Source organism: Gallinula chloropus (assembly GCF_964237585.1).
Source record: "Gallinula chloropus genome assembly, chromosome: 21".
NCBI lineage: Eukaryota > Metazoa > Chordata > Aves > Gruiformes > Rallidae > Gallinula > Gallinula chloropus.
Window position 1 is genome coordinate 9,528,692 of NC_140106.1, and position 24,156 is coordinate 9,552,847.

At 50.8% G+C, this 24,156-nt stretch overlaps 1 protein-coding gene across 1 annotated transcript in view; it reads left to right on the forward strand.

Annotated features, from left to right (window-relative positions):
* Positions 1-947: 947 nt before the first annotated feature.
* Positions 948-24,156, forward strand: part of ZMAT4 (zinc finger matrin-type 4) — a gene marked incomplete at both ends in the record, with an annotated part of 45,028 nt that continues 21,819 nt past the window's right edge. The window contains 2 exons of the mRNA XM_084273910.1: positions 948-1,049; positions 16,255-16,344. Of these exons, the coding sequence (XP_084130036.1) occupies positions 948-1,049; positions 16,255-16,344 (192 nt within the window). The remainder of the gene's footprint in view (positions 1,050-16,254; positions 16,345-24,156) is intronic.

Below are 24,156 nucleotides of genomic sequence, written 5' to 3' on the forward strand. Positions count from 1 at the left end.
CCAGTCCTCGTTATGGTAGGGAATTAATAGGCTTCATCTTGGCAGTAGTCAGAAGGCATCAGCCTCTCTTTCCCTCTTGAATTGCACTGAGGATTTTGTGTTTCAAATACCCCTGATGTGAAGCTACTTCTGATGTTTTCTGGCTCTGCCTGGGCTCAGTCTTTCATAAGCCTCAACATACCCAGTAAGCATCTTGCTTACTGGTCCGGAGCTGGGACCTGCAGTTGTTTGTGTGATGAGAAGGTGTGAGCAGAGACCTGAAGTATCCCCACAGCCACGACATCGCTGGCTCTTCATGTCTGTCCAGGCATCCTCAGTGGAAGCTGTAGGGAGCACACAGATATCTAAACACCTGCTGGAGAACAGCCCAGCCCAGTGACTCCCCCAAGCAGTTTCCTCCCATGTCAACTGAGCAATGCAGCAGTTCACCCTTCCAGCTTACAAGCACCTTCCTCCAGGTTGTAATGATCCTGGTGGTTTATGGAAGACTCTTTATTGGCTCCTTCGTGTTGCGTAACAAACAGTTCAGGGTGTTTCGCGCCGCGAGTGATGCTGCGTTATGGATGTGGTGCTTGGGGATGCAGGAGGTAATGGAGAGGAACGGCTATTTACAGCTCAGCTCACAGCGTGGTGGCAGAGCAGCTGAGGAGTCGGCTCATGTCTGCAGCTGAGGGTGTCCCATGGCTTGGGCACGTTTCTCCAGGGAAATGCCACTGGGTTCCAGCTGGCAGTGAGGATCAATCACTCAGCACAGGCTGGTTGGGCACTTGGGCACACCGAATTGTGGCCAGGGAGCTGGATGGGGGGCGGTCTGTGTTTCACCTATGTGTTGGGTTTGTTCCCTCTGGGCGACTCAAGCGTTGCTTCGCTGTGTCTCTGTAGGGCCTGCTGTGCTGCCTGCCTCCTGTGACTGATGCTGCTTCTTGTCTCTTCCCTGTCGCCAACAGATGAAATCCTCTGACGTCGACCAGGAGTTATTCACGGAGAGTTACTGCAAAGTGTGCAGCGCTCAGCTAATATCCGAGTCCCAGCGCGTGGCCCATTACGAGGTAGGATGCTCTGTGGCATCAGTTTATAACCCCTCCATCAAGTCACTGGCTCTTCCAGCCACGTGTCTTTACAGGGTGGCAATCGGGTGCTGTGCTCCCAGTGAGTAGTTCACCCCAGCATTTCAAGTTCCTCTTTGAAAACTCACGATTCAAAAGACAGTTTATTTACCGCCGGCGTCGCCGCGACGCTGCCCGCTGCGGGGCTGGGTTGGGGTGGGGTTTTTTTTTCCCCTTTGCCTAAATTTGCAAAGTCAGGCTGTGATTTGAACATGACTGCAAGCTCGTTTTCAAAGGCACACAGCTAGCAAGGAGGTCAATTAGGAGTTCAGCCAAACGAACTCCAGTTTTTCTATTAGATGCGCTGCGCTTACGCCTTGCCGAGTAGGAGCCACTGATTGCACAGAGAATAGATTAGTATTTGCCAGTGTATTTAAGCACTTAAGAGGTAGGCAAGCAATAAACAATTAGAAAGGATCTATTATTAGAGACACGTTAGAACAGCAATTAACGGCACTGAATATCTTCAAAACAAAATTAAATAAATTCCAATTAAGCAAGGGGAGGGAATCACTGAGGGATATGCTGCTGTGAAATCCTTCAGGAAAGGAAACCTGCTGCCTGTCTGGGTCTTGTCCTCGGCTCCCTGGGGTGTGGGATATGTGCATGAAGCAGTTCTACAGCTCTGAGGAGCGGATCCTCATCGTGGCGAGGGGCTGTGGCTGCTGGTGAAGGTGGAGAACCTGGGGCTGAGGGGCTTCTGAGTTCACCCCTGCTTTGAGGTTATGCTGTTGGTGTCTGCAGTATTTCACCAAGAGCAGAGTCTGTGCCAAGAGCCTGGAAGATGAAGTTTCCCCAAACTTTTTCTCTGATCCAAGTACTAGGCAATGGGCAGACAGATGTCTGTGTGGCCAATGGAGATGTATGAGAAGCTTCTCCAGTGCGCAGTATCCAAGGATGCTGTGCTGTGTTAATAAGTGATGTGAACAATAACACACGCTTACTCATAGGGTGCTTTACATGTCTGATTTGGTGAGTGAGCACTCCGCTGGCTGCCCTCAGCCTGCAGCAGAGATCCCTGGCTGCCACTGTGCTATCTAAGGCTGCAGTTCTAGGGGCACCTTCAAGATCTTGATCAAGGGCGATGCAGATGCCAAATTTTGTCTACAGGAGGCAGAAGCCTTGCTGCAGGAACAGGAGCAGTGACTGGGAGCGATGGGGGTGCTCAGCCAATCTCTTTCCTTCCGCGCCCGTAGTCGCAGGTATGAGCTGAATCGTTAATTCCTGGCAGATGTTTTTGAAATGTGGAAAACAACATTGTTTTCCGTTGTATATTTTAGTGTGAGGGTGGTGTGCTCGTTTGTCATCCCCTGTGAAATCCCAGCAGACGCAGTAGACATTCAGCACAACGATGTCATTACTGAGCCCTGCCTGCTGGGCTGTGGAATGCAAAGCGAAGGGATGGAGAACGTGACTGGGCAGGGGGGACCAGCCCACCCCCCAATCTGTGGGTCTCTGGTGGCCCCTGAGGCTGAAGGTGCCTCTGCCTGCAGCTCTGCTGTCTTTGCTGTGTCCTCACAGCAGCCTCTGCTCTCTGTGGGGAGATGCAGTGCTTTGGACCGTCCGCAGGTCACCACTGTGGAGCGCATCCCGCATCCCCCCCACGCCTGGGTCCTGAGAGACCCACAGACACAGGGAGAAGGCTGAAAACCTGCCCCAAATACTTATGGGGAAGGTGATTCCCCTGAGGAGCTCTCGCTGGGGCAGCAGAGCTGTGCCCTGGATGTTTCCTTCCCTGGATGCTGGGGCTGCCAGCAGCACGGTGCAGCATCGAGCCTTGCGGGGGAGGCACCCCGACTCCATGTGCTTTGACTGCAGATGCGAACGGAAAGCCGCTCTGCAGCGCTCTGCTCCTTGGGATGCGAGCTGGACGGGGCTCCCAGAGACCTGAGCAAAGAATCCATCGTGAGCCTCCCCTTAGGTGAACTCAGCCTCTTTTTTTTCCTAGACAAGGAAGTGTGTGTGGCTGGACTGACACGTTAAGCACAGAAACTTACTGGTGAATTGTTTCTCCCCAAGTAGGTCTCGCTCTGACGCTGTTTGAGAAGGGTTTGGTCACAGCAGCTGCCTGTGAACACAGCAGGCTGTCCTGTCTGCCTGGCACCTGCTCCCAAGGGGTTTCTCACCCCCAGTAAGATGAGCAGATCAAGTCTGGGGTGCGGTTATTCCCTTTTCTAACATCAGGATTCCTGGCTTGACTCTTCTTTACAAATCTCTGCTGCTGAATGTACCTGAGCTCCATCCTGCCTGAAACCAGCAGCCCTTTTGCTGCAAGCCAATTAGTTAATAGCAGCAATGTAAAATTCGCTGTTTCTTCCTAATTAAGAAGTCACTGGTCACAATTTTCACACTTTTCTTTCCTTCTTTCCTTTAAAAAGGATTCTGGGGTCAAAATGGATTCTTTCTCGTAGGGACAATGACAGCTTCAGACTAGATTTTCTACAAATAAACAGAAAAACCCTTCCTGTGCAGAGCAGGACTTTTCATTTTTACTGGCTTGACTTTCATGGGGAAGAGTAAAACACCACAAACCCCAGTACTGGTGTGGCTCGTGCAGCCTAATCCAAGCAGATGAGCCTTTCAGTATCCAGAGAGCTGTGCTGGGAAACTCCTTGTGCTGCCTGGATCATCCCCGCTTTGGTTTCCTGAAGAAGGGAGTGGATGATGGGGAGGGAGGGACTGGGTCCAGCCTGGCTGCCCATGGGTACCAGTGGAGCTTGGTGGTGGTGCTGTAGGGCTCTGCACGTGCTGGGGAGCCATGCAAAGGGTGGGCAAATGAGCACGCCGAGCCACACACTGGGAGCTGCTGAAGGCACCTGCAGACCACCACCCTGCAAAGCAGCGATGCCAAGCTCCTGAACGGTGCTGGTACCACATCTTCCTCCTCAGCCTGGCTTGTTTTGGTCAGCAGTGCCCTTACCCTCACCAAGCCAGAGCTTAGAGAGAAAGGGAATTCATCTGCTGCCTCTCTCACGCAGCCGAGTAAGATCTGCAGCCTTTGTGCTGGGCTCGGAGCTCTTGGCTCCTTTGTGCATGCAAAATAAGACATTTCTCTGTAAGAAAATAGAAGGAATGAAAGGGGGATGTTTTTATCTTGCCAAACAGGAATAGTCGGTTCCAATCGCTGTCTCCTTCTCCAAATCATCATCCAATAACTCTTCTCTTCTCCTGTGCTACTACTTTGCCAGGAATAAAATAAAAAATAATAATTTGATGTCAGTCGTGCGATATTAAGGGGTGTTATTTCCAAGGGCAAGTGTAGTGGAAAAAAAATGACAAAAGAATCAGTGTTTGCAGCATGTTTTTGCTCCCAACTTGACATACAGCAAAATACTGCCCTTGGTTTCTGTGCTTTGTGCAACTGCATCCCTGGCTTTGTGTGGTATGTCTGCTGTGCCTTCGCTCTGCTCTCCATCCTTGGGAAAGGTCCAGGGCTTGCTCCAGAGCAGAGCTGATCTGAGTAACTGGCTTTGGGATATCGACTTGTAATGAAGTTGCAGGTGCTTAAATGAGAAAATGCCTTAACGAGCTCTCTGCATGCTGTGATGCTGAGGATGGCAGGAGGTTGCTTTAAAGACACCGGTTAGCTTCCATGCAGCGGTGAGAAAGAGATGAGACAGATCTTACTGGTTGTTGCCAATGCCCAGAAGATCGTGTGCTTGAATATTTTAATTCTTAAAGCAAATTAATATGTTAATTTGTCCCCTGAAGTATGGGAAAACTCCCTTCCCATTTCTGCTACTGGAATAAAGCATCCAAATAGGGATGCTTGATAAAATTCCTGCTAGGTGATAGCTCGCTGTACCTCTGTGATGTGCCGAGCTTTCTGCATGTGCTGGCTCTCCCTGTCCCCTTCAGGAGGAACAAGGATGAAAGGGGATGAGATAAAGGATGCAACAAAAAAGGTCAGGAGGATGCAACATGCTCCAGGCTGTCAGGCAGGTGGTACCCAACTGCGCGGTGCTGTGGGGAGGGAGAGGGTTTCAAGCCTCCTCTCTTGCTCGCTGTCAAGTGGGAGGGTGCTGGCAGACCCCTTCCAAATGGGATGCTTGGTCTGCATGAGGTTGGGACCAGCCTCTCCTGAGCCTCTTTAATTGGTGCCGACATCAGCCGGCTCCTGCGGCGTGCGTGGAGCAGAAGGATGCCCGTGCTGCGCCACGGCTGCTCCTTCCTCAGCTGCTTCCTCCTGGGGCTGTGGGTGATGGGATGCAGGGTCAGCTGCATCTCGAGGGGCACATCTACTGGCACCTTCCTCCTGGGGCACATTCTGTGCCAGCCAGGGAGACGGGCAGCGTCTCGCAGCCATCGGCCGTTTAGCTGGGCTTTGAAGGCACAGCCGGTGCTTGTCTTTCAAGCACAACTTTGATATGAAAGGAGTGATTATTTTTGTGGTTGTTGTTGTTTTTAAATGACATCTGTGGGTGGGAGAACCAGAAGGCAGCTACCCAGAGCCTGCACCTTTCACACAGAGCCTGTTCTGAGGTGACAGGAGAGCGTCATAAGGGTGGGATTCAGAGCACACGGTTTGTGCTCAATCTTGCATCAGGCTCCTGTGGCTTTTTATCAACTATTATCAGCTATTCAAATACCATTTGTCCCCTCAAAGGTATTGCAAAGGCATAACTGAGGCTGCTGCCCTGGGATCAGAAGCTCTTGCAGCTGGGTGGCTGCTTTACCAGCCCGTAGCGAGGGCTGCGGTCCTCTGCATGGGGAGGAGCGCAGGAGGATTCCAAGAGGGTCAGAGAGCAGCAGTGATTTGGGAAGTGGCCGGTGCCACTTGAGGGCTTGAGAAACAGGAGGAGGAGGAGAAAACCAGGACGTATTGTGCTTGCTGCAATGCGATTGAAAGTCCATGCCCTGGAGATGAGTGGCTTTTTTTTTGTTCCTTCTCAGTATTTCTGCCTGTCACCTTCCTCTGGAGTGGGAAGCCTCTTGTTGCTGGATGCTCTCAGGATCACCCGTAATTTAATGCTTCCTTCCAGCCCTGCCTTTGAGAGGGGCTGTATCAATCACTGTGGTGAGCTGCTCCGTAAATTTCAAAAGCTAAGCTTTCTTAGTTACCTCCGAGTCCTCATCTCTCTGTAGATGTGTTCACAGCCATTAGGAAGATGCTGCCATTTATTTTCAAGTCTCTCCTTGAAAATCCTGCAGGAAAATTACCAAATATGCAAAGCCTCTCTCAGATTCCACCCTGAGCTGCATATTCATCACCACATTTGCTCCTTAAACTGCTATAACACTTTCCTCCATTGTAATCTTTATTGCTTCAGGTGTTCAGATGCTGCTTTGCTTTTTCATTTCGTATGAAGAAATACACCCGGGAAGGTACCAGGTGAATGTTGGTTTCACCTTGTGAGATGAAGGAATGATGCTTAAAGGCTGGTGGTGGAGCCTGAGCCGCAGGGGGAGGGCAGAGGCAAAGTGGATTAAAATTCAAACGCAGAGGAAACTGGGGAGAACAAATAAAGTGCCGTGCCCTTTGGCTCATCTCCGGAGCTGGAGCGCTCTCTGGAATTTCTCACCCTGTCTCCGGAGCGAAGCAGGCGAGCGGTATCGACAGCCTCATCAATACTCCTTGTCTGTGCAGAGCTGGAGTGATGCTCAGGTTAATCTGCTTCCAGTTGGGCCATCCTTCTCTGGGAAACTGCATAAAATGATGGCTTGTCTGAAGGAATAATAAACATTGTTTACTATTGGCACGTTAGCGCCTTAAGGACCGAGATGCGTGTGCTCAGAAAGGCAATCCCGTGGCTGAAATATTAATGCAGTGGAAGAGCACATAGTCTGTTTAACGAAGTAAATGCTGCACTTGAACATGAGGAGCTGGAATATCCCATGCCTGGTGCCAGCTGCCTGCATGAGATGCCGCAGGCACTTCCCGGATGGGGGAGCGGAAAGGACGCTCTTTGGCTGGAAACGGAGACGGTGCAGGGCTTGTGTGTGTCAGGGAGCCTGCTGATTCCTGAGGGGATGCTTCATGTTTCTCCTCTCTCCTCTGTGCTGCTTACCTGGCAAGTCTTGGCTTGCTTTATTGAGAACAACCTGTGATGGCTTCAGAGGGCAGAGGAGGAGGGGATGTCCAACCTGTCGTTCCCATACCCTTCCCCTGCAGATTGTGCTGGTGTTTGGTAGGAGAACCTTGGCTTGGGAAGAAAAAAGAAAGGAAAGAAATGGGGCTAATGAAAGCTTTTTTGTGGCTTGTTTGCAAAGAGCTCAAAGGGACTGCTCTGGTTTGTGTATGGGCACCTACAGCCCTGCACCTGGCCTCTGTACCCAGGTAGTGCTAGGAGCAGTTGAGTAAACGTGGCCATGCATTATACGTGGAGGAGATGTGTGGATGTTGGTGCTGCAGGTGGGGGGCTCACATGCCTTCTCCCCCCCCCACAGCACGTTAGGGGCTCACCAGGGCAGCTCGATTGCAGCTGTGCTCCAGGAACCCAGCGCAGACTAAATGTCTCTGTGTTACTACGCTGCTGTCAGCGGTAATGGCTCGACATTATTTTTAATGCACTCCCAGTGTCAGCGTCTATCGCTAAAGAGCCGCGGCGGCAGAGCAGGAGAAGCCTCCAGCGCAGCTCCCTTCCACAGTGCCCCTGTGCTGGAGTCCTGTTTCTGGCTAAAAATAACCTGAGTTCAAAGGTACTTTTGGAGCAGTGGTGAAACGCACCAGGGATGAGACCCTGAGGTCACCCGTTCAGAGTGGCACCAGGGGTGTCACGTTAAGCATATGTGGAATAAAAGTAGCTAAACGTTGCTGCTACCTGAGCCATCCCCAGGAAAAGTCCTTGCAGCTCCCGTTTTCCTGCAGCATCCCCTTTATGGCCAGGCTGGATGGGCAACCTTGTGTAGCTCCGGGCCTGGAGGTTGGTGTCCCTGCCTGTGGCATTGGGGTTGGAGCTCTGTGACCCTTGGGGTCCCTTCCAACCCAGACCAGCCTGTGAGTCTATGATTCTGCTCCCTAGGTGCAGGGAGGGCACCTGTTTGTTCCAGATATTCCCTCTTACTCTCCTTTAATATTTCAAGCTCTCAACCCCATGTTTGGATTTGGGTTCCAGGTGTTTGAAAGCAGAGTCTTTAGTTATCCTGGTGTGTTGTGACAAACCCCTCCCACGCGCCGTGCCGGGGCTGAGCGGCTCTCAGCAGTGACTGGCGCTGACGTGCTTTCCAAGTGATGTGTTTCAGACACGTAAAGATAGAACGGGAGCAACAGCAGCGCTGTCAGTGCTGAGGGTGGTGCTGAGCCACTTCCCCTGTGGGGATGAGACACTCGGTCAGTGTTAACTCTTCTGTTTCCCACTCGACTCCAGGACGTTGCCCTGTATCAGCAGGGAAGCTCATCCACGCCTCCAGCATCTGTACCCGATGGCAGAACGGCCTGAGCTGAGACAAACAGCAAGGATTTAGCTTGCTGAGCAAAGAACCCTTCAGAGGCTCCATCCTCTGCATCCTCTTTACGCTGGCAGGGAGGTGCAATGCCTGGAGAACAATCCTTACACACCAGTGGAAATATAAATTCCTGGTTGCTTTAGTTTAGGTGTGAGATCCCTCTGCAGAAGAAATGTGAGGATGTGAAGTGAGAAGGGACTTTCAGTGTGTTTGGGGATGAACAGAAGCCAGCCAGTGATCCCAGGCACTGGCAGGAGGGTGTGCAGGGCTCTGCAGCCTGTGAGATGAGCGCTGAGCCGGGCTGTGCCACGCTGCTCTGGCAGCAGGCTGTAAAGAGAGTTATTTTCCTCTCCATAGGGTACACAGCAGTGTGCAGGGGAAGAGGTACTTTGGCTACAGTCGAAATCAATATAGGAAGCGGTAAAGGTAAAGATCACATAACTGAAACGGTGATTTCTGAGACAGAAAATTCATGCTGTGCTGGTTTGGAGGTCTGCAGGTATCTGTCAGGCGGGGAGATGCAGGGCTGAGCCTGGGTCCATCTGGATCAGCTGTTGTGAGCAGGCTGGGCTGGGGCAGTGATGCTGCATGGGAGATGCCCTGTACGATGTGTGGTGCCCACCCGCATGGGGTATCAGTACCATCTGAGATGCTTTCTACCACCTATATCAGGTACCAATCTGAGATGCCCTGTACCACCCATACAGGGTACCAGCACCACCTGCCTTGTGCCATGGGGACTGCACCAAGGGTAGAAACCCAAAGGTGTTGTTTTTCTTTTCCCTTGAACAAGCGCAGTGCAGAAACCCTTTTCCCAAGGGACCACCTGCGCTGCCGGCTGGACCCTCTCTACAGCTTCAATGCCTCAAGCAGGAGGGTGGCAGATGGCAAAGGGTGTTTGGGGGCTTTCTGGCAGGAAACGTGTTTTGTGGAGCCACAGGAGCAAAGGAGGATCGAGTGGGTGAGGTTTTTCTCTTATGAAGGTGACTGAAGCAGCTGCACTGTTGATTGTAATTGCAGTTGTCAGGCTCAGACTGGGTGCTTTGACCCCGTGCGACTGCAGAGCGGCAGCCACAGCCCCTCTTATCACCCACGAGTCGCTGCTATTGGTTTTCCTTGGAGCTTCTGAGATCTTGTTTTTGTATTTCTCAAATGAGAGTGGTCAAGATGTGGGAGAAGCTGCTGGGGCCTGTGAAATGCTTCCAGCCATGCGCACTGGACTCGTGATGCTGTTGGTGTCCCTGGAGAGGAGATCGGTGCTTGGGGTTGGTGAGCACAGGGAAATGAGTGTGGATCTGGAGAACTGGAATCAGCCAGTGGTTACTCAGATGAATAGATCATCAGTCATCAGGCTTGAACACCAGTTGCAAGTGCCTGCTCAACGGCTTTATCAGTGACCTGGGTGAAGGGATCAGTTGTTCCCTAAGTTTGGGGATGACACTAAGCTGGGAGGGCCTGTGGATCTGCCTGAGGGTGGAGAGGCTCTGCAGAGTGGTCTGGCCAGACTGGACCAGCGGGATGAGGTTCAACAAGGCCAAGGGCAGAGTCCTGTGCCTGGGACATAATGACCCTGAGTGCTACAGGCTGGGGCAGAGCGGCTGGAGAGCTGCTGGGGAGAAGGACCTGGGGGTGTTGGGTGCCTGGGACTGACCCTGAGCCGGCAGCGTGCCCGGGGGGCCAGGGAGCCCAACGGCATCTGGGCTTGTGTCAGCCCCAGCGTGGCCGCAGGGCCAGGGCAGGGATTGTGCCCCCGCACTCGGCACTGGGGAGGCTGCACCTCGAGTGCTGGGTTCAGCTCTGGGTCCCTCGCTCCAAGAAAGACCTGGAAGCCCTGGAGTGAGTCCAGAGAAGGGCAACCAGGCTGGGGAAGGGACTGGAGGGCAAATCCTCTGAGGGGGCTGGGGGTGTTCAGCCTGGAGAAGAGGAGGCTGAGGGGAGACCTTCTCCCCACCTCCCCTGCCCTGCCAGGAGGGTGCAGAGAGGTGGGCGATGGTCTCTTCAGCCAGGGGACAGGAGATGGGACAAGGGGCAATGGGCTCAAGCTGCGCCAAGGCAGGGTCAGATCGGACACTGAGGAAAAGTTCTTCCCTGAAAGGGCTCTGGGGCACTGGCAGAGGCTGCCCAGGGAGGGGCTGAGTCACACCCCTGGGTGGATTTAACAGACAGGTAGATGAGGTGCTCAGGGATGTGGGTTAGTAGAGGATGGGTACGGGTGGACTCAATGATCTCAAAGGTCTTTTCCACCCTGGTGATTCTGTGAGTACTGGTATGCATAGGCAGAGCAGTGTCCAAACCAGTCATATGTCTACCTGCAGCTCTGAAGAAGCTGGTTTCACAGGAATGAAAAGTCATCTGTGTGCAGTTGGGAATTACAGACACGTCTCTGTGTGCCCACAAAGTCACAAGCATGAGTAGACGCTTTTTAAAATATTAACTCACAGAGGAATAAGGGGAAGTGGATAGAAATGACCATAAATTATAAATGAGGCTTTGCAAAAATTACAAAGGGAGAAAAAGGACGTTGGCACCCAGCAGCGTCTGGAATAACAGACGGGAGTTTGTCTCTGTGGTGAACAAGGGGGATCTCGGTGGTGGCGTTTGCTGGTCGTGTGGGTAGAGGAGGCAAAAAAGGGAAGGCGTTTGCTGAAAATACTTCTGTCCTCTATTTAAAAGAGAGCAGAGGATGTTGTTATATCACAGTATGAGGAAGAAATTGGTTCCGTGCCAGCAGAAATTTTGGGAGTTTGTTAGGCAGGGATTATGAAAGGCAGAAGGATGGTGGGGTTTGGGTCAGCGGGTCCTGTAGTTTGCAAGCTCTCAAGTTGAGTAGAGCTGGCCACATGTTGTGCATCACCACTGCTGGTCCTTCCCAGGGACTTGGGCTCACACCTCTGTACTGTGTGCAGTTCTGGGTTCCCCACCATAAGAAGGACATTGAGGTCCTGGAGTGAATCCAGAGAAGGGCAACCAGGCTGGGGAAGGGGCTGGAGGGCAAATCCTCTGAGGAGCAGCTGAGGGAGCTGGGGGTGTTGAGCCTGGAGAAGAGGAGGCTGAGGGGAGACCTTCTCCCCACCTCCCCTGCCCTGCCAGGAGGGTGCAGAGAGGTGGGTGATGGTGTCTTCAGCCAGGGGACAGGAGATAGAACAAGGGGCAATGGGCTCAAGCTGCCCCAGGGCAGGTTTAGATTGGATATTAGAAAAAAATTATTTACTGAAAGAGTTGTCAGGGCTGGAACAGGCTGCCCAGGGAGGGGCTGAGTCACCATCCCTGGATGTGTTCAAAAAAAGGATTGATGAGGTACTTAGGGATATGGTTTAGCTTAGGATGGGAATAGTTGGACTTGATGATCTTCAAAGGTCTCTTCCAACCTTGTGATTCTGTGAGTGTGGGGAACTTTGAGGAGGAAAACCGAGCTGGGCATGGTAGCACTGAGTGGTGACGATGGGGAGAGGAGCCCTCCCAGCTTGGCACAGCCACTGAGCACAGGAGGACTGGGAAAGGGATGTGAGGAGGGAGCTTCAGGAGGATAATGTCATTGGTATTCAGTTTAGAGAACCAAAATAACTGGCCAAAATAACTTCCCCTCCTCTGATGAGATTACCAGTAGGGCCAACATGGATAATGAAGTTGGTGTAATCATGTGAGTGTGTGTTTCATGGCAATTTAATTAAGAAACTGCCAGCACACAAACCAAAAATCAACACAGTACACACTAAAAGGAATAAAAGCCAACCAAAAGGCTGCTGAAAAAGGTTTTTATTCCAAAGTAAGAGCCTCTGCCAGTCGGGCTGCCATGACTGCTCCTTCCTTCATCTCCCCGCTGTGCCTCTGCTCTCAGCACAGCCGCACATCCCTGGTGTGGTGGGTCTCTGGTCTTTGGCACAGGGAAGGGAGAGGAAAGGCAGATCCCCTGGAAAAAAGGTGCTGCAATGAGGAGCGAACGAAGGGGTGACACAGGGAGCTCCAGGGAGAGGAGATGTGAGCACGGTGTGAGGCCAGCAGCAGGAATGGTTGCTTTGAACCTGGTGAGGTGGTTGGGGGGACAGGAAGAAGTCTCTCACAAGATGGTGAGCTATTTTGGGCTGTCAGGTCAGCTTAAATCAGTGGTGCAAAGTGGGAGCAGAGCCCAGGGCTGCCACAGGCTGCTGAGCTCTTCCTGAGAGGGGGATGCCTGCCGCACCCCAGGGGTGACAGTGGAGTTGGGGGGGGTGTAGGGGGTTGTCTGTGTGCATCTGTGCAGCCCAGCCACTCCCCAGCTAAAGCCTCCACGGGGGCTCCTAGCCTTTTAAAGGGAGCTGCATCTCATCCCTCCCCAGGGATATTGCTGCTGGTGGAGTAACAAGCTGCTGCATGAGCAGCCCCACCGGGGTGAGCGGGACTCCTGTGTCTGACACCAGCTCATCTGTGGGTCCTGCCAGCTGCTGCTGCTCCCACAGAGACACTATTGTCTCCTCTGGCTGTGCTGCTGCTCACTCTGGGCAGGAATGTGCTGCAAAACTTCATTGCCATGCATGAGCTTGCAATGCAGAAGGCTGCAGTCACTGTGTGAGAACAGGCTCTTTTGCAGCTCCCCCCCCAACCCCCACCTCCAATCCCTGCATAGAGAAGGTTGTTTTTAAAGCATAGAGTATTAAAGTAGAGTTTCTGCCCTCTAAAGGAGCTGTTTCCAGATGCTAGAGGCAGGGAATTTAAGTGAAAATGCCTTTGAAATAGCCACAGGCACAGAAATAGTCTCTTAGTGCACCTGAGATCAAACTGAGGTGGCTGTTGATGAGCAGGTAGGTATCTCCAAGGGCACCATCCTTCTTCCAGACCATGGAGCTACAGGCATGTCAAGGTTTTGTATTCTCTAAAGCATGCCCATATGGTGAGATGGGTCAGAATGGGAGCTGGATGTGTGCTGATCCCACCTGATCCCTGTTGCTTGACTCCAGTACATGGTCCCTCATTGGCTCCCTTTTCCCCTTGCATCTGGAATAACTTGGATGGCAGCTGCCAGCTGATGCTCAGCTGTCTGAGCCATCCCTGCCATGGGTCTCTGCCTGAGGTCTGAAGGTCCAGGCAGCTGGTGGGGAAGCAAGGATGCTCTTATCTCCAGCCATCCCTAGACACCCTCCCAGAGCTGCGTCCTCCAGACCTCCAATCAGAGCTGGGACCCAGCTCCAGAGCGTGGCATGTCCCCCTGCCCAGTGGCAATGCTGCCACAGGGGCTGTGCCACCCCCTCCCCAGCTCTTGCCCATGTCACATCTCAGAGCTGCAAGATTCCAGGTTGCTTTGTGGAGGGGAAAAGATAACCCACGGGGCTGTTTGCGAGCAGCAAGCTCAGGATAATCACTTCACTCTTGCTGTGGTGTTAGGATGATAAATACACATGTAAATGTAGGAAATACCAGAGATAAAATGGGTGACAAATGGGCTGTGCTACCTCCACTCCTGAGAGGGAATGAGATGCTCACTCACCACGTACTTGCAAAGGCCAGGGATGATTTTAAGCTCTGCTTTTATAACTGGGGGATAATAAGGCTGCATAAGGAGCCGTGTAGTTTTAAATTATGCCAAACATAAGTTATTTCTTTACCTTAGCCCTCATAAATCCAAACAAATGCGTAAATACAGGTGAGAGGTGTTTTACAGCAGGCTGAAGCTTTGCTGCCTTTTAATGCAGACATTTGGGCATCATTTATGGCACAGCTGAGTGCCACGGGGAAGAACACTACAAATGATTACTGCTAAAATCTTGCCAAAAAAAGCCAGCAAAAAACCCCCCCAAACGTTTTTAACCTCTAAATTCCACAGGCTGTGGCTGTGTTCCCTCAGAGGAAGGGGCTTTCCTGGTGTGCCAACCCCCCACATGAGCTGAAACCAGCTGAGCATCACTAGGCTGGGAGCAGGAGCGCTGTCAACTCCCAAGCCTAACCTGGCACATCTGTCCTTAGAGTTTCAGATGTTTATTTTGTCATTTCTTAATTTACTCCAGCGCTGCCTGGACTGCTAATCACCGAGCACTGAAGCTTTTGGGGTTTCCTGTGCTTAGCTTTGACTACAGCTGGGTCACACTTTCTAACTGTGCTCAGGAAGACACATCTAGACGTTATTTGATGTTATTTATCTTGACTGATGTGCTCCATTAAAAAAAAAAAACAATAAATCACTGCACAGTCACATTTATGGATGCAAATAGAGCTCCCTGCAAATTCAGCTCCAAGTTCCCACCGCAGGAAAAAGAATCTTCCAGAACAGGGTAATGGTAATTTAATATATTAAAGCTGCAAATCTGTGCTCTGAAATGATAATATCACGGTGCTGTTGTTCTGTGAGTCAATCAGAAATGGAGATTCAGAGGGGGGAATTTGCATAATAATAGGTGCTGTGCAGGCCTGGGCTCTGGGTGCAGGTATTTGGTAGGTGCAGTCTTCCCCCCCCTCCCCACCCTCCAACATGTACTGGGAGACAGGAGCTGGCTGTAAGTTACTGCTTCCAAGGGGTTTGTCGTGCTCCTGCTGTGGAAGTGTTTAAATCTTCCTTTATGTTGTGCTTTGTGTGCTGGTGATGGTGTGAGCAGGACATCTCTCTGTCCCTCCTCATCCTCACTTGCTGGTAAGCACTGGTTGTGCCCGAAAGCAGTGCAAAGCCTTGTTGCTCCGTGTCCTTCATGGGAAGAGTGAGTCTCCTCCAGGCATCCCTCAAGCTCTCTCAGTCTCCCACCACAGACCCTGAAACCTCCCTGTGCTGTAAGTGTTCCCAAGCAGCAGGTGCCCACTCGGTGCTTCTCCTGGGAGACAGCTTGACAAGGTGGGGAGCAGCTTTCTGGCTGGGGGGCTGCTTGTTAGCTTCCCATGTGAAAGACTGGGGGAAGGGACTGGTGACCACTGCTGATGCTGGAAGGTCTGCATCCATCCTCTGCCCCACAGCATGGGGGTGATGCCTGGCAGGACTCGTGAAGGCAGAACGACCTTGCAGCAGTGCCCGGGCTCCTGGGGCTGGTTTCTGCAGCAGCAAACATCAGGTTGAGCCCAGGACTCCCCACAGCTCAACCCAGAGCACATCTCCATCCCTTTCCATGGCTGGTAGAGAGTTTTACTGGGAGGAGAAGGGGCTCAGGATCCGTGCAGTCCTTATCCCCAGCTGTGCATGAGGAGAGATCTCATAACACACAATTACCTGGTCATTTACTTGTGGGAGAAATTTCTTTCAAAGCTTTGGCAGGTGTCAGTGGGCTTATTTCCTGGAGAAGGAGGTTTCATGCCCCCTATGTGTTTAATTCTCTGGTAAGCATAGGAACCGTGGACTTGTGTGTGTGTGTGTGTGTGTGTGTGCACCTGATGGATCCTTCATGATGCCATCCCATCTCCACCCAAAGCCAAATAACCCCACTGAAGCCCAATAACCCCACTCTTTCCAGTCTCTCCCACTATGGGAACAGTCTGATAACAAGCACTGATACCTTTATTCCTCCTCACAGTATTCAAAGTTGCTCCTCACAGGGTGGACCATTCCTCCTGCTAATGCCAGACACCACAATCATTCCACAGCTCATTTCAGCTCCCTGTGAAACCTCCATCAAACACAAACATTCCTTACCTGGGTCTTCTCCCCCTTTTCTCCTCCCTCGTTGGATAACGTATATCAAGGGGATGTGAAATCTTACTGCAGACTGTTGTTGTATGCACAGCAATAGAGCTTCTTCCTTTGTGTAACTTCATTTCTTGCCTTTTTTTTTTTCTTTTCCCTTTTTTTTTCTCTTCTTTTTTTATTTTCCAGAGTCGGAAACATGCCAGCAAAGTTCGCCTCTATTATATGCTTCATCCCATAGATGGAGGTTGTCCAGCTAAAAAGCTCCGGTCAGAAAATGTGGGTATAATTTATAAGTCCCTGTTTACTCAGCTGCTTTGTGAATCATTGACTCTGTCCTACACTGGGGTTTTTTTTTTGCTGTTACAGCCACAGATGATCAGGTACCCAGAGGTAATGTTTAGATTAGCTGAAATGCTAAGTAACTGGAAATAATTTTCAATAAGCTGTAGGAGAAATATTGCATAGAGCAGCAGCAGGAGTTGTGGGTTTAGTTATATGAATGTTCTTCCCTAGGTAAAAAAAATATACATTGATAGCAAATATCTAGTGTTTACTCAGTTTAAATGCAATGGGTAGTGTTTTGTTGGGGAGGCAGGGCAGTGGCTGCTGCAGGCTGGTGTGTTTGGGTGGTTGGGATGCAGGAGGGATGTGTACAGAGCTGCATCAGGTCAGGGGATGCCTGTGGTGTCATCACTGCATCGTGCTGCAACCCCCTCCAGGAAGAGCAGAGGCACCTCAGAGTCTCTTCCAACCTTGATTTATTTTCCTGAGAGCTGATGAAAAAGGTGTGCTGGACCCAAAAAGCTCCTCACCAAGGCTGATGGGGTGTTCCAAAAAGCAGCAATCAGGTTCCTCAACCGATCAACATCCTCATTCAGATCAACAAACCAACGTGAGGAAGCTGGGCCAGCTCAAAGCCATTTGTCAGGCAATCAAAGGAGACTAAATCTGTCCAGGACTGATTCACAGTGAATTATTCATTTGGCTCTATCCCACATTCTGGGGCTGGTGTGAGAGCTGTCGGTGAGGTTCCCAGCAACAGCATCCCGAGCACTTCAGACCTGCAGGATGGTGGCTGTGCTTTAGTGCTGTTGATATTAGCATGGCATCTTCTAATTAAAGGGAGAAACAGGCAAGTTTGGCCAAAGGAACCTGAAAGCTCCTTCACACAGTAATTAAATTTTTAGCAGAGCTTTGCTGCTGCACACAGGGTCACTGTGGATGCAATCTACCCCTTAACAACAGAATCTCATGGTATTTTTATTGAGTTGTTAATTACAGACTGGGAAAGGAGCAGTGGATGTGCACATGCAGGCTTGGAACAACACGGTCCTCTAACGAGCTTTGTTACCCTTAACAAGAAAATGCCTTGCTCATGTGTGCCTTAGCATGAGGATTTCCCCCTCTACTCTGCCCTGCTCAGGCCCCACCTGGAGTGTTGTGTCCAGTTCTGGGCTCCCTGGGATCAAACAGACAGGGATCTCCTGGAGAGAGTCCAGAGGAGGGACACACAGATGCTGAAGGGCCTGGAGCATCTCCCCTGTGAGAAAAGGCTGAGTGAGCTGGGGCTGTTCAGCCTGGAGAGGAGAAGACTAAGGGGGGATCTTATTAATGTTTATCAATATCTGAAGTGTGGGATGCAGGGGAAATGGGCAGCCCCTTTTCAGTGTCTGTGGGGTCAGGACAAGGGGTGATGGCTGCAAGTTGGAGCACAGGGAGTTCCCCACCAACATGGGGAAGAGCTTTTCCCCAGTGAGGGTGAGGGAGCCCTGGGACAGGCTGCCCAGGGGGTGTGGAGTCTCCTTCTCTGGAGAGATTCCAGCCCTGTCTGGACACTGACCTGTGTGCCCTGTCCTAGGGAGCTGCTTTGGCAGGCGGTTGGACCTGATGATCTCTGGAGGTCCCTTCCAACCCCTGGTGATTCTGTGATTCTATGATGTGGTGGATGGAGATCCAAAGAGACCTCAACAAGTCAAAGCTGAACTGCTTCCCTTGTTACTTGGTGAAAGGCAGCAGTGGGCAGTAACGTAATTCTGGGTCTGAGGATGTTTGGTTGTGCCCAGGGCAGCCCTTAGCAGGGGTGAATTAACAAGTCCTGACGCCCTGGGTGAGCGATAGCTCTGGAGACCTCAATGCTGAAATGACTTATGGTTTGAAAATACAGCAGGGAAAAAATCTGCCAGTGTTTACAGCTCTGAGTAGCCCTCAGAGTAGGTCAGATATCAGCCAAGCCTTTGTGTTTCAAGAGACCTGAAATATTTAGGGCACTCAGAGGGTGATGAAGCGCTGGCACAAGGTACCCAGAGAAGCTGGGGCTGCCCCTGGGACCCTGGCAGGGTTCAAGGCCAGGTTGGATGGGGCTTTGGGCACCCTGGGTTGGTAGGGGGTGTCCCTGCCCATGGCAGGGGGGCACTGGGAGGAGGGTCTGAAGCTCCTTCCCACCCACACCAACCCTTGACATCCACTGCCAGCTGCAGAGAGAGACTGTATTGCCCAGTTCAGGGGTCCAGCACTGCTAGTCCATCCATGACACACCAACTTTAATGACCATTACAAACAATTAAAAATTAGAATATTAGCTTTTTGGGTTTTTTTTATCAAAAGCCATTTGATTTGTATCCTCTTGACCACTAAACTTGGCCTTTTTTTGCAAAGGGCAGGAGGAAGGAGAAGCTGTGGCTGTTGTAGGTACTCAGTGCAACAGGCTTAAAGACAGCGCTTGCTACCTGACCTTTCAGTTGAGGCAAAGGGGGGTGTTTCTGCTGCTGTTTGAGGTCTATCAAAATACTCTGTGTTCCCCAAACACCCCTCATCCTTTCCTAGTAAGAAGTAGGGGAGTTATACAATTAGACGTCTGCTGGGTAATGACTCAGTTGTTGGGCTCTGTTATCATTTTGGGGTTATTTTGGGGCAGGAGGGGAGGGGGGAAATCTCATGTCTTGGGTGTACTGAGGGACTGGTGACCTTTTATTTTAAATTTCCTCTTAACATTTCAGCTCAAAAGGAATCTGAGAAGGTCACAGCCTGTGTCAGGGCCCCTCTGAAATTCGGAGTCGTAGCCTCAAGTCCCAGGATTGATGAATTGGTTTTAATCAGCCTTTTCCCACCACCTTTAAAGAATAGGACCCTGACTCATGATCAAGGCAGACACGACCAACATTTCTGATGTGCTGTCAAACCTGGTTTTGGGGGATGGGAGAAAAGCCTTCAAATTCTTTCTAGCCCTATTTGTACTATAAGGTAGTAAATTGCTTTAACCAGCATCATTTCCCTTGAAAAAAAGAAAGGGGTCATGACAGCAAGGGTGAATTGCTTGAGGGAAGATAGCAGGATATTGGATTTCCTTGCTGAGGGTGATGTGTGTCCTGCCAGGCAGTGCTGGAGATGGGGGAGGTTGGTCTCTTCTCCCAGGTAACAAGTGATAGAACAAGGGGAAACAGCCTCAAGTTGTGCCAGAGGAGGTTTAAATGAGATAATAGGGAAAATACCTTCACTGAGAGGGTTGCCAAGCACTGGAACAGGCTGCCCCAGGGGAGTCTCCATCCTTGAGGGATTGAAAGGGTGCTCGTGGTGTTTGGGGATGGGGGTTAGGGGTGGGCTGGGGAGTGCTTGGTTAACAGTTGGACTTGATGATCTTAAAGGTCTTTTCCAACCTCTTTGTGATTCTGTGATTCCAAGAGCCTTGTCTTTCTGAGGCATAAATGGTGCCTTGGGACACTGAGTTTTGGTTCCCAATCAGCAAGGAAATCAGAGTTTTTATAGCTCCTGGGGCAGAATTTACTGCATGCTGTAACTTAAATCTTCAGCAGTTACACCGAAAGGGAGAGGAAAGGGCTGGTTTAGAGCTGCTGTTCTTACCCAGTGCTTGTGCCTCATCAGAGCTTCTCAACCAAAAGGTCAGGTGCTGCTTTCAATGACAGGAGTTAACGATGTGAGAAGTGACTTCATTCCCCAGCAGAAGGCTGGGACTGGCTGAGACTCTCTGTCTTAGGGAGGGGGATTTCCTGGGGGACCCCCCATCCTGGAGCTGGGACTCTGCTGCATGCACCCCAGTCCCCCTCCCTTCTCCAGGGCTCCATCCTTCCTGCCTGGGTTTGGATACCCACCTGGGGTCTCCAACCAAGGAACATCCTCCATCCTTGCTGAGCTGCCTGTGGCTCTGTCCCTGCCACAGTGGGGACCACAGGATGGGGCTTGATGTCCAACACATCCCTTGGAAAGCCAGCACTAAGTTGAGGGATGCGTTGGACTGTGGAGGGTCCTGAGACCCTCAAACAGCTCAGGAGCATTTTGGATTTAGGTAGCTCTGGCCTGGTACTTGTTCTTTGCTTGTACCACAGGAAAAAACAGGCTCCAAAGTGGAAGTGGCCTCAGTTTCACAGGGAGCGTTATGGAAAATAAAGCTCTTTTAGCAGCAACACCTTCACCACGCAGGAAAATTAACTCAAAACTTCAAAGACAGTTTGCAGTGCTGTGTTTTACACTGCTGTATTTCAAGGGCTTGTCTAATCTTTCCTTCTCAGTAAAACCTAGGAAGTTTAGACAGCAGATTTGGATCCGTGGAATAGAAATCCTGACTTTTCTGAGGATTGCTTAAGGAACATCAGCCACTGCCCAGCCCTGTGTGAGGATTATGCCTTTTAGCAGCTTGTTAACAGGCGTCTGAATAACTGGAGTTAATTCTGATGGATGTTCAAGGCTTGCTTTGAAGTTTATAATATTACAAACCGAAGCCCTAATAAATTAAGCTGGTGGCAGGGCTGTGGAGCGGGGTGGTGGGAGATGAGGGATGGTGGCATTGGGAAGCTGATGCCTTATCTCTGAGGCCACGGTGTGTTTTGTTGGGCTTCAGTTCGTGCCCATCAGTGCTGCATCTGTGCAGAGGTTGGTGAGAAAGGATCTTCTGCACAAGACTGCCAGATCAGATGGTAGAAATATTCCTTGGATGGTGGCTGGTGTGATGCAGCGTGGGGTTAGAGTTCCTTCTGTGGGGTTTTGGGAGACAAAATTGAGACCTTAGTGCTTATTTACTGCTCCCTCTCCAGGCTGAACTGGGCTTGGGATCTAGGGAAGCAGGGAGGAGTGATGGGTGATGGACAGGTGGATGCACAGCATCCCTGGAGAGCGGGGCCGTGCCCCAGCGGGATGCAGGTTGGCCAAGACCTGTGCCCCTGCTCATACTGGGCTCGCCTGGGTGCACCAGTAGAGAGGTGATGTTATTTTACCAGCTTGGCTGCACAATCCCGTCGTCGCGGTGTCATTCAGCGGGTGACAAAAGACACCCGGATTGCGTTGCCACAGCCCATCAGGTTACAGGTAAAACAGCCCCTGACAAATGAGATGGCATAATTACCCTTCAGGGCTGGGCCAGCCTGGGTGGCTTGGTGCAGGGATGGGTGCAGGATGCTGCTGCCCAGTTGGGTGCCTAATTAATAAAGCTCAAGCCCTGACTCCTGAAGGGAACATACAAACAGGAGGGGAATCAGCTTGTTAAAAGGGTAGATAATGGCAGGACAAGGGGGATGGAGTGAAGCTGAAGGAAGGAAGGGTGAGATGAGATATTAGGGGGAAGTTTTTTACAGAGAGAGTGGTGAGTGGCTGGAACAGGCTGCCCAAAGAGGGGGTGGGTGCCCCATCCCTGGGGGTGTTCAAGGCCAGGTTGGATGGGGCCCTGGGCAACCTTGTGTAGCTCCAGGCCTGGAGGTTGGTGTCCCTGCTTGTGGCAGGTGGTTGGAGCTCTGTGATCCTTGGGGTCTCTTCCAACCCAGACCAGGCTGTGATTCTATGACTCTATGATCTCCTGCATCCTGCTAACAAAGAGCAGCCTTTAGCATATGGAAAACAGCCAGCAAAGGTTGGTTGTGTTTTGGACTCTCAGGCTCCGGTTTGGTCTGAGTTTGGGGACAGTGTTAGAAATGCCAGTGGCTCTAAAGAAAGGACTCTCAGTAGACACATTACTAATTTATTATATGTTCTTGCAAAAGTGGGTGACCCAACAAAGCAGGCACACTCTTGGTCAGAGTTTGTAGCATTTTTATACCATATTCCTGTCCAAAATCCCTCCCCTGTTTATCTGTGGATTAGCTATTTCAAAGGTTTACAAGCTCAACCAAGGCACCTTATTCACAATAGTACATAAAACCAATACACATTCCATGTCTGGCAGGTTCCTGCTTCCCATTGGTGAAGAAAATTAATGTTTATGAGCTTACTGAATTATCTTACATAGCCCTTATCTGTTGCCAATCTGGTTTTGAAGCCAAATGGAGAGCCTTAAATGCTTGCAGCAGCTGAATAGTGGGGCTTGGATGTTTGTTGGGCACATTGTTTGTTGAAGGGATTCAAGGCTCAACCCAGGTTTCAGTTCATTGCCTGCCAAAACCTGTTTGTGGAACACTGAGCCAGATAATCCTCACATTCCACCCCATGTCCTGAGTCACAGTTTAACCACTTATATGTTCTCATTGTCCAATGTATGGGTATAAATTTCATCTGCCTCTTTAGCAGAGCTCTGTGTTCCTCAGTTTCTGATTGAACCCTAATTTGAGAGATAGATTTTACCATAATTCTTTTAACACAAACCAACAGCAAAACTTCATTAGCAGTGTTCCCCCTTATTTTATGTGCTATCTGTTGCATATCCTGATTGACAAATGTCCTTTATCTTCCTATTCCTAAATTCCCAACAAAGGATTTCTGATGAGGCAGAGTCCTCCACTTCCCAGGTCAGCATAAAAAAATACCACAACCCAAAAGCACCATTCCCAAGCGTTTTCCACAACAGGACACCCCTCCCCTGCAGACAGGCACCAGTCTGGAGCCAAATCCCCATCCAGCCTCTCACCCAGAGACTTGGGTGAACTCAGCAAAGCTGTGGATCAGTGTAAACTGGAGCTTGGGCTCTCCACAAGGTGTTTGCAGGGGGTTCAAATTCTTTAATTATTTTTTTTTAACTGCAGTTTAGTTGTGAAAGTAGGTTGTGAAGGAAAAAAAAAAGTCACTGAAGTGCAGACCAGGAAGAGGGAGACCCTGGTGCTTAAGGACTGAAGCGTATCAGGTTTTCAGGAGAGCTGGGTTGGAGGCTCTCTGGTGATGATCAATAGAGCCTGGGAATATTTTTTTTTTCCTCTGCTCTTAACTTTCAAGTGATTTCCCTTTGAAGACACAAAATATCTTGAGAGAAACCTATTTAAAAGAAGTGCAAATTACACTCAGAACAGTACTTACCACCCCTTGAGATTTCTCCCGAAGGTTTAAGTTGATTTATAGTTAACAACAACAAAAAAGTGATGAAAATTTGTCTGGTTTCTAATTGTGGGTGTTTTTGGGGGGAGAAAATGACCTTATACCATTGTTCAGCTGCTGACTGTGGCTTGCTCTCCCAAGTACTGCAGAGCCCCTCTCCTGCCCCACAGTATGGGATGCTCAGGGGGCATCCGTGGGGTCCCAGGGTGCTTGGGGGCTGCCGGAGGCACGTAGGGTGTGCTGGAGGTGTGGTGCTGGTGGGCAGCCAGATTTTGGACTTTACCTCTGTCTCTGCTGTCCCTTTGGCAGTGGCATCATTCCCAGGAATGTGCTTGGTGTGTGCAGGGGCACGAGACCAGTCGTGTGCCCCGTGAGCGCTCGAATCTCTGCACAGGGATGAGCTGCAGAGGGCATTTGCAGCTTGCTGTGAAGCTGTTGTGAAATGAAGATCTCAGCTTTGGAAGCAGGATGTTTTCTGGTCTGTCTGGATACCAGCAGTTGGAATATTTGCTTTAAAAAAGCCCCCAAAACAATCCCCACCCAAACACCCAGAAAAAGAGTGCACGACTGTCTCCAGCTGGCTTGTCACTGGAGGGAGCTTTGCCCTGGCACAGGGGCCAGATCTGACCATCTTGTCCAGGGACTGAACTGGGATGCTAACGACCTGCATGCAGAAGGTCCTTTCCCAGCTTTGGAAAGGTCTTGCTCTGCACAAAGCAGTGTTTCCAAAAGAGATCACTTATAAATTGAGTTCCGTGGCCAATGGAACACACTGAGATCTCTGGAAAAGCAGAGCCAGGTATGTACGGCCTTAAAAGTGATTCCTGTTTCCTTTGTGACCTG